The 10,732-nt window shown below is 39.9% G+C and overlaps 1 protein-coding gene across 2 annotated transcripts in view; it reads right to left on the reverse strand.

Moving 5' to 3' along the window:
* Positions 1–9,001, reverse strand: part of Nucks1 (nuclear casein kinase and cyclin dependent kinase substrate 1) — a 30,472-nt gene extending 21,471 nt beyond the window's left edge. For both annotated transcript variants that reach the window (XM_046452199.2, XM_046452198.2), the window contains exon 1: positions 8,900–9,001. In XM_046452199.2, the coding sequence (XP_046308155.1) occupies positions 8,900–8,916 (17 nt within the window). In that variant the 5' untranslated portion in view covers positions 8,917–9,001. The remainder of the gene's footprint in view (positions 1–8,899) is intronic.
* Between the last annotated feature and the right edge of the window lie 1,731 nt (positions 9,002–10,732).

A 10,732-nucleotide genomic window follows, 5' to 3' on the forward strand; every position in this document is an offset into this window, starting at 1 on the left:
CCCTAAGATATGTAATTTTAAGTAAATTTTATGTCATTCTGTCATTCACATTTAAAACATCAAGGGCTGGGGATGTAGCTTAGTGGTACAGTTCTTGCCTAGCAAGCACTAGGCCCTAGGTTCAATGTTCAATCCACAGTACCATACATGAATATATATGCAAATACTATATATATTTATATATACATACATATACCCATATAAAATATTTATATATAAATACATGCATATACTATAAATATGTGTGTGTATGTGTGTGTGTGTGTGTGTGTGTGTATATATATATATAATATATCTTATATATATAAATTAAAAACAAAGTTATCAGATACAGGAAAGCAAACAAACAAGAAAATTATAGAAAGTCTGGATGATGAGCCAGACACGTTTTTTAGATAAATGACATTTTTCTACTAAACATTTTACTAACTTGTCTTAATCCACACAAATATTAATTCTTATATAGTATGCTTTATTACCAAGGCTCAAGATATTTCACTGACTTACCATATTCAGTTCCACTACATAGGAAAATCACACACAAATGTCAATGAGTACAAGATAAAATATTTGCTATACGAGATGTGCTAGAAGATTTTTCCCAATTGAATTTTACTGTAAAACCTATGCAAATGGGGACAGAGAAGTCTCAAATGGTAAAGACTTAGGGGTCTCAGGTTTACACATTATTGAACTAAAGGATTGCTTTTCAGCAGAGGGTGTTTGGAAACCATATGGAATCTACTCAACTGCCTAACTCAATCACCAGGGACAATTCTGTGGCCTGACCAAGTGAGATGTATTGACTCGTTAAAACAAAGCACATCAGTAGTGCCAGGCATCTGATATCAGAGAAAAAAAATTCTAGGATTTTGGGGAAATACAGAACTAAGGTAAAAACAGCAGGTCTCGACAGGCTCTAAATGTAGGAGTATGTGTTAGAGGTGTACACACAGGTCTGGACTGCAAAGTGGACCAAGGGTCCTATTTCTTGGGGAAGAAGGCAAGATAGATCTGGAATTTCATGGCTAGCAATCCCTCATCCAAAGCACTGAAACTGTAAATCAAGACTAGTTCTCTATGTCAAAGTGACTAAGATCTTCCTAACAAAAATGTGATGTTATAATTCTAAACAAAAATCTTTCTAAGTCTCTGATTTTGAAGAAACCAGGTTTCTTGTTAAGAAAACAGTAGGGACTGAAGGGTGCAGTGGCACACTGTAATCCAAGCAATTTAGGAGGCTAAAGTAGGATTGCAAGTTTAAGGCCAGCCTTGGCAACTTGGTGACACCTGTCTCAAAATAAAAAATAAAAAAGGGCTGGTGATGCAGCTCTGTGGTAGAGTACCCCTGGACTCAATCCCCAGCCCTGCCTAGAAAAAAGAACTGTAGCAACTAAAGAACAGGTTGCCATGAAACTTTACAGCTGTGGCATGTTCTTGGAAGACAATACATCTGTTATCCTAGCTCAAAACATAGCAGGATGGGCTGGGGATACAGCTCAGTTGGTAGAGTGCTTGCCTCCCATGCACACGGCCCTGGATTTAATCCCCAGTACCACAAACCAACAACAACAAAAACATAGCAGGGTGGACTTCTATTTTCTTGGTAACCCAATTTTTAATTTTTCATGTAGTTTATTTTTCAGGTTATGATTTTGACAAATGAAGGATTCTATACAACCAAAAGTAGTTGGAAAGGAAATCTCTCTGAAGAGTACCTTGCTTAGTGGAAACTGAACAAAAATACAATTCAAGGCACCTGAAAATATGCAATACCCAGTTGCAACTCTTGGCAGCAGGTGGTCTCTTCATCTAAAGTATTTCAAAGACCTATAATTATGACTACTTAAATGGTAGTTATTTTAAACATGGAAATGCAATTCTATAATCAGCTTCATTTCCTTGACTCTAGATAGTCAAATATTTTTAAAATTATTTTTTGGTACTGGGATTAAACTAGGGGTGCTCGAACACTGAGTCACACCCCCAGCCCTATTTTATATTTTGTTTCAAGACAGAGTCTCACTGAGTTGCTTAGTGTGGCCTTTGCTGAAGCTGGCTTTGAATTCGTGATCCTCCTGCCTCAGCCTCTAGAGTTGCTGGGATTACTGACGTAGGCCACTGCCAAATGATAGTCAGATTTTCCCACAATAAAAAAAAAGGATGCTCAATTTGACCAAAGTGGTCCTGTGCTAAATCAATTATTTTCTCTACTTGTATACAACATTACAGAGTCCCCTAGGTGCTGTCTCAACCATCTAAAAAACTACTTCTGAATCTTAAGTCACATTTATCCTTGCAGCTAAGAATTTTTAAAAAAGCAAACAATTAACACTTTATAGCAATAATATCTTTATTAGTTCAAGTAAACAGAAATAAATTCTGGCTATGCAGACTATAAATCACACAACTATATAGGTTCAACATACACATGGACTATAATGAGGATGATGTCCCTGAGTTTTATAGTGTGGTGGCCTTGTTTTACATTTCTGGAAACAAGAGACCAAACACTGCTCAAAACAAAAATCTTTATTTGAAATTATTTTCTCCTTCTTAATAATGAATGGTAATTTTTAATATCTTAATTTATATTTTTAGGTTGTATATGGACACGATATCTTTATTTATTTATTTTTATGTGGTGCTGGGGATCAAACCCAGTGCCTCACACATGCTAGGCAAGTGCTCTACCACTGAGCCACAACCACAGCCCCATGAATGGTAATTTTAGAGCTCAAACCAATGAGAAAAGCTTTGAAAACTAAAATGCTTGCTTTGTTAAATGCAATGTAGTAATACTCCAGTGAAGTTCAACATGTCCATTATACAAACCTAAAAGAGGATGAAACACATGCCCGCCCCCCCCACCCAGGGTTTCTTTTGCTATACCATGCTATCTCCCCAAAGAATTTGTTTTTTATCTCAGTCACCAGCACCTCAAAAGCAAAAATTTTATCACCGAGACTTAAAAAAATAAAAATTTAACCACTTACTTTTGAAACTTTGTCAAGTTAAACTCCTAATATTAAATTCCTTCTAATTTTAATGGCATTAACAAGTTTTGTTAATAGATGTTGAAACTTTCAATTGCCATGATTTTTCTTTTAGTCTTTATAATGAATTAGTGATAAGACTCTTTTGTTCTTTGAACAAACTACTTGATCACATAATTCTTTTAAAAAAAATGTAAAACAAGCTGTAGGTGGTGGACGCCTGTAGTCCCAGCAGTTTGGGAGTCTGAGGCAGAAGAATCATAATTCAAAGCCAGTTTCAGCAATTTAGGAAGGGGCACTTAGCAACTCAGCAAGACTCTGTTTCTAATAAAACATAATAATAAGGGCTGGAGATATGGCTCAGTGGTTAAGCACCCCTGGGCTCAACCCCAGTATCAAAACAAAACAAAAATGTAAAATAAGCACATAACTTTCTTGTATTTCTTTGGCATATTTTAATCAAGGGAAATGCCCTCATATTATGAAATGCGTAAATGCAATAATACCATTTATCATTGACATTTTCCCTCAAAAGACTCAAACTAATTTCAATTTTTCCTCCCTAGTCAAGTTTATCCTCATTTAATTGCTTTACATGCTTTGTTCCTTCCAAGAGTGTCCTTTACCACCCTCCCAACTTCCTTAAAGTTAACCCTCCCCACAAGTCCCAATATGAAATGTCATCACCCTCCAAAGACAGTGCACAATCACTGCGGGAAAAACCACACCTTGTGACAGTGCCACATGAGAAAGATCATAATGGCTTTTGGTTGTTCACACCTGGATTCAAATTCCTGATTTGTCTCTTTAATAGTTAGGTGAACTGTGCCAGGTACTTAATTTTTCCAAGCCCCAGGCCTCACACATGAAATGGGATAATATATACCTTGCTTGAAGAACTACTGCATGATTTTGAAATAGTTGTATAAAGTACCTGGCCAAATACCTGGCACCTAAGAGTTGCTCAGTGACTGACAGCTCTCTTGAGTTTAGAAGTGATTTTTTTTTCAATTTATGCCATTAAAGGTCCACAATCCCTAATTCACAGTTCAGAAAGCCCTAAGTTCTGAAAACCATTTTTCTTTCATAATTTACAAACCCATCTCCTCTGTGAATATTCATAAAACTTCATAAGATACCAATGTGTTTGATTATAGTACTACCCCAGAGGTAGTACTTTTATGTTTTATGTACCCCATTATCTTTTCTAAATTAAAAAGAAAACCAAAACAACTCAAAATTCCCACATTTGGCCCCAAAGGTTTCAAATCAGGGACCTGTACCTGTAATATATTCTCTGTGGAACCAAATACAGTAAATATGCTGAAAGTAGAATGGCTAAGATTCAGGCAGTCTAAATGCAGCCTTGCTATTATCTGTATTTAATTCTTTGGGTTTCAAAATCATCACTGGTAAACTGAAGAAACTGATTTTAATGTAATGCTTTTATTTAAAAAATATATCTGAAAATTATTTTGTATAGTGTCAAACAGTGCTCATACTGAAATATTTTGGCTATGTTTTCTCCAAAAAAAATTCCTATGTGGAGCTAAAAATCTATGAATAAAGAATGTATTCAGGATGAGGGGTGTAGCTCAATGGTACAACATTTGCCTAGCATGAACAAGTCTAAGCTGGATCCCAAGCAAAAAACAAAACGGAAACAACAACAAAAAAACCCTGACCATTTTAACACCAAATACTAGGTAGTAAAGAGTGGTACCATGAAAGAATGCTATAGCTAGATTTGATTTATTAGATCATGGTTCTGCTACTACTCTATTACCTTGAGTAACAAAAGCTTTTAAGTTTTTCTGTTTTATGGGCATTAAAAAAAAATACCCTGGTTAAATATTTTTAGAAAGGATAAAACAAGATAAAGTGAAAGCACAGTGCCTGGCTGCATTTTTTTCTCAATGAATGTTTATTCAGTAGTCTACTCTATTTTAATCATTGTATTATTATTTTAATTAATCGAATGTTGAAAAAGTTGAGTGCTTTTAATTTCTCATAAAACCAACTTCCCCATTATTCAGGCTTTTAAAATTATGTTATCCTTTTTTTCCTTCTTCCTGGTTCTGGGGATTGAACACAAGGGTGTTTTTACCACTGAGCCACATCCCCAGCCCTTTTCAGTTTTTGAGACAGGGTCTCACTAAATTGACTTCAAAGTTTCAAACCATGTCTCAGCTTCTACAGTAGTTGAGATTACAGGTGTGGACCACCACACCCAGTCTGGGATTGTCTTTTTAGATAAAAGCTAATAATAAAATGTATGGACCCAAGGTTAATAAAGTCATACTCATCTCGCACATATCCATAAACACCAAAAAGAATACCTGAAGAGATATAAGGAAACTGGCTTATTTACAGCCATAACAACTTAAGTGTCATCCTGTGCTTGCTTGGTAACAAATTCCAAACTACCTTGAATTTCCAGGTTTCTAAGTTTTCCCTATAATCGAGGGCTTTTTTTGGTATGTGCATTACTTTTAGTTGTAGATGGACACAATCTTTATTAGTTTATAATGTGATGCTGAGACTTGAACCCAGTGCCTCCCACATGCTAAACAAATGCTCTACCACTGAGCCACAACCCGAGCCCCAACTGAGGGATTCTTGAAACTTTTTTTTTTTTTTTTTTTTTTGCTACAAACATTTTTAGAGTCCAAACACACATTCTTGAAAAGAAAGCAATCTGGAATCTTGGGAAAACTGTTAATTTTCATTGTAATTATAAACAATAAAAGTAACTTGTAAGAGCCTCTGTTTTCACATTTAAATTTTCAATGGCAAAGACTCTTTGTATTCTCAAGTATTAAACAAAAGATATCAAGCACACCTCTGTTACAAAGAGGAGCAAGTAAGACTGACTTGAGTGACTTAGATCATTTTCAACAAGGGAGGAGGATCCCTGGAGAATATACCAAGCTGGATCAAGAAACCTGGTTTCTAGTGAGGGCCAGTCAGTAAATCTGAGCTTTCTTTCTCATCTTTTACAAGTGGTACTTTCCTTCCTTCTATACAAGGATTAAGAGTCACAAAAGCACTCTGAAGTTAAAAAACACCATATACTGTTTTGGAATCACCACAGACATTATTACTACTTCTCAGGCAGAAGTGATTACTATGGGGAATTAAGACTAGGTTCTAGATTCAATTTTGGGACCTACTAGTAGTATGTGATACAAAGCATGTCACTTGTCCAGCACATTAAGTCCTGTGAACTGAGTTGTCCTTTCTTTCTAGTTCCAGGATTATAGTTTTATGCTATTAATTTGAAACTAAGGCTCAACATATCTGAGCTGTCATAAATACTGTAAAAGGTAAAGATAGCTACCTTGTATGAAAAAAATTACTTAGAAATAACATATTATGCTGGGGATGTGGCTCAGTAGCAAAGCATATGTTTAACATGCATGAGCCCCTGGGTTCAATCCCCAGCACCATGAAATAAATAATTTAAAAAGAAATAATGTACTACCAACCTAGACCTCCATGGAAAACCATGCTGTATCCAATCAGCCCATTATATGCTTTATTTAGATACTGGTGTCAAAGCACCATTAATTCATTTCTAAATGCCCTTTAAATATTTAGGTTTATATTAAAATAAACATTTACAGTAAAAACAAGAACTAGAAAAATGGTCCATGGACAGAAATGTACAGCAAATGATGCACTGACATTGATATTTTTCAACATATACTTCTTTTTGATTGTTTTAAAATCAAGTCAATGTCTACATTCTTGTTGTTAAATGATCTAAGGTAATATAGATTCTTCAATTACACTTTGAAACTATATCATTTCCCTAAGCTAGGACTTATTTATAGCAAAATTTGACAAACAACCAAACTCAAGTTTATTTGTTTCTGCTTTATTATTGGTCATAAGTATATTAAAGAATCTTTAAAAAATAATTACAGAGACTTTATCACTAAAATATAATCAGAAACCAAACTGCTCTGAAATTAATAATTTGAAAGTGACAAAAGAGAAGCCCACAATATATTGACTTCGCTCTTCAAATTATGGGGATAGACAAAGTTTAATTATTTTTAACAACACATTAAGAAAAAGTTGTGCAGAAATCCCAATACCTCCAAAAAATAATAAATATTCTTAATATATTTATGTCCACAAGTGATAACCCCAAATTTTCCCAGTAAAAAAGTTCTGTGGATATTTCATTATCTAAATATAGGAATACAAAAAAATTTAAAATAAATAAATAAATAAATAAATATAGGAATACAAATTCATCACAACCTAGTGTATTGATTTCATGGCAGGGAAAAATAGTAATTTAGTTTCACCACACAGTAATTACTTCCAGGAGACAAAAGATCAAATCCAGATAAAATAAATCTTTATTATAATATTGTCTAATTACCTGATCCTAAGGAAAAATATCCTGATGAAATACACTGGCCACTTTCTATGCCAAAAAAGTATTCACACTGTAATTTGAAAGAGCCATCTAGACTCCTTACCAAAAAGCCTGCAAAACTTTTGTCAGTAGGTGGTGATTTATAGAGATGCGGATTGAAGTTGGATGGCATAGAAGCAGTCAGGTAGTTAGCTCATTCTCTGCATTCCCACCCAGGCATAGGAGTACGCAGTCCCATACCACCACCAGTTGGAAACGGATCATCTAGTAGGAGACAGAATGGTGTGCAACAAAACCGTTCCCAGGATCCCAAACCTCTTTTTAGAACTCTCAAAATACTTCTGTTGCCCACAAAACTTGGAATGAAGGGAAATCGACAAGCATGAAAACGTTTAAAAACTAAATATCTGTTTAGAAAACACTATACAAAGTAGCCAATCCTTTATAGTAAGTGTATTTATTTACAACAGCTCTCCTCTTTAAGGCCTTAACAGATCGGACTAAACCACACCCCTCCGTAAATGGCTCATTCCATACAACAGCCTGGAGAATGGTAGAGGGCGATCCCACCGACCGCTGGGGGAGCAGCAAACTTGTTGAAATTCTGAGAATAAAGTCTGATGGTTAACGGAATCTAGCCCCTTTATGATTAAAAAGTCACTCCGGGGAGGGAGAGGGTTACAGAAATATCCCGAGACGTGTAGGCCGGGTTAGGGCGGAACGAGAACCACACGGGATTTGGGTCGTGCTGTTAACCCGCACCTCCCTGAGTACGGACATTTCCCCGAAGGACATTTCTAGTCGGAGGAAAGAGCGAACTTCGGGGTTAAAGTTCTCCAAACTCCGGGGTGGGGAGAGAGAGCCGTGCATTATTTTTGGGGGGTCCAATCCCTCAACTTTTTGCTCTAAGGGTAAAGAACGGGTCCCGCCCACGTCCGGCCCGGGAGGCGGGGCCTGGAGCGACCCCGAGGACGGAGGCGGGGCCGGGCAGCACTGCTGCCCCTCCCCCTTTGCGTGGAACACCCTGTCCGCTGGAGCTGGAGGGCGAGTGCCCCCACCCCGACGCAAGGCGCGGGATGAAGGGGCAACACCGTGCTTGCGCCCCTCCTCACCGAATCTGGGGGGGCCGAGCGCGAGTCTGCCAGTCTCCCTTACGGGATCTGAGGGGCCCGCCCCGAGGAGGTGGGGCCTGCTTGGGGGCGCTGACTTCACACCCCTCCCCCTCTGGCCCTGGCGGTTCGGGAACACCCCGCCCGCTCCAGTGCGGCGGGTGGGGGAGGCATCAGAGCAGACCGGAGCCCTGCAGCGGCGCGGGTAGGGGAGGGGCGCGCGCACGGGCGCGCTGCCGCCACCCCCGCGCGCCAACAGGGCCCCCCACGCTCAAGGGCGCGCGCGGGCCCCGAAAGGGAGGAGGCCGCGCGTGGCAACCGGGAGGGCTCCGTCTCCCACTCCTTCGCCACTCACCCCCAACCCCCTCCAACCCGCTCCAGGCCTCGGACTCCGCACTGACCTGACAGGCCGAGACATGTTCGCTGTCGAAACAGGACCGAGTCGAGAAGCCAAAGACCAGGACCCCCCCCACCCCGCGCGCTCGGCGCCCCACCCCCCCCGAACTTCGGCCGATGGGGCCGCTGCCGCCGAACCCCGAGATGCTGGCTTCTCAAACTCCGCCGCTCCTTGGTTCAGGGCCCCTGGATCAGACGAGCCCCCCGCTCCCCCGTCTCTTCAAAATGGATGAATCAAACCAGCCGAAAATGCGCCAAAGCAGCGGCACAACCAAACCCACTAGGGTTTGGGCGCCCCGCCCCAACACGCTCTGTCATTGGCGGCTTCTGCCAGATGCGTCCTGCTTATTAGTCAGTTTAAATCATCACGTCTCTCAGGCCCCGCCCCTCCCCCTGGCAGGCCCCGCCTCCTCCGTGAGGTCCTGTTAATCAAGATGCTCTGAGAGCTCAGGGCCGCAAAACAAAAATGGTCGCTGCTCAGCCCGCCTCCTGGCTTCCACTCCAAAGTTGCAGATTCGTCTTGAGCTGTATCTTGAAATGACTAGAAAAAAAGATTTATATAGGGTTCAACGTGGCTCAGTGTTCATGAAATGGTGTTTCATTTCGTCTGCCTTGATCACTTAGGAAATCTGCTAATAGCAAAACCCGTGGGCTACGCCGCAGATTCGTCACTAAGGGGCTGCTTTAGAATTGGAGGGAAATTCCTTAGGTTCAAAAAATTTGACCTTAATCCCGAAAGCCCTTAAACCTGGCTCCGGCATTACCCTCAGGAGACCAACCACGCCGCTGAAGTAGAGAATCAGGATCATAATCAAAGATGTCTTCATCCCCAATTTACGTTCTCCATTCTGGACCTTGAGATCCATTTCAGGGTCATTAAAGTCCCGGTCTAGAACGTTACTATTCCAAGAAGCAAGAGGTGTATAATAATTTGGAGAATGAGCTCTGGTATCATAAAATGTTTCCTGTGGAATCCCAGATCCACCACTTCATAATTGTATAACTTTCTCTCACTGTGCCTCAGTTTTCTCATCTGTCAAATGGGAAACAAGTACGTACCGCACAGGCTTATTAGGGTTGAATGAATAGATATGTGAAAAGCCTTTAGGACAGTCTGGCATACATAAGTGCAATGTATACGTGCTACACTTAATTTTTAAAATATGACCACATCCTTGGGTAGAGGCGGGGCTGACTCCCAAATCGTAAATGAAGGTAAGTCAGAGCTTTCTGTTTAAATCCACAAACATTTGTTGTGTGCCTAAATTTCAGAGATCAGAGATTTCAGAGATCCCTATGGGACCCACTAAAGTTTACCCCACCATTCATTGTAAATAGTCTTCAATCCCTGCCACAGAGCGTTTATAACCAACTGAAGATGCAGTCCCCAAACAAACACATCAAAACACAACAAAACACATCACCATCTGCCTCCTGAAAGTTTCCCTTTGTAAAACGTGGCTTCTCTGAGGGAAGAGAATAGTACGGCCAACCAGTGAAACATTAAACAAGTTATCTCTTGTCTACTCCAGGTCCTGCCAACTTCTCCCCTACCCTGCTTTTTCAAAAATTATGGCTAAAAGCTTACACAAGATGAGCATATTTACGTGTACGGTAGTATGGCATTAAGTACATTCATGTCATTGGGCGATCATCACCATCATCCATCTCCAGAACATTTCCATCTTCCAGGAAGGTAACAGATACTCTGTGCAGGTTAAACACTAACTCCCCACTCCCTCTCCCCACACCCAGCCCTGGGCCTCACCATTCTGCCTTCAGTGTGTATGAATTTGACTACTCCACGAAGCTCTTATAAGTGGAATCACATAGTTTTT

This window comes from Marmota monax, unplaced genomic scaffold (genome assembly GCF_021218885.2).
Source record: "Marmota monax isolate L192 unplaced genomic scaffold, Marmota_monax_Labrador192_F-V1.1 WCK01_AAM20220418_F8-fsc00105, whole genome shotgun sequence".
Classification (NCBI taxonomy): domain Eukaryota; kingdom Metazoa; phylum Chordata; class Mammalia; order Rodentia; family Sciuridae; genus Marmota; species Marmota monax.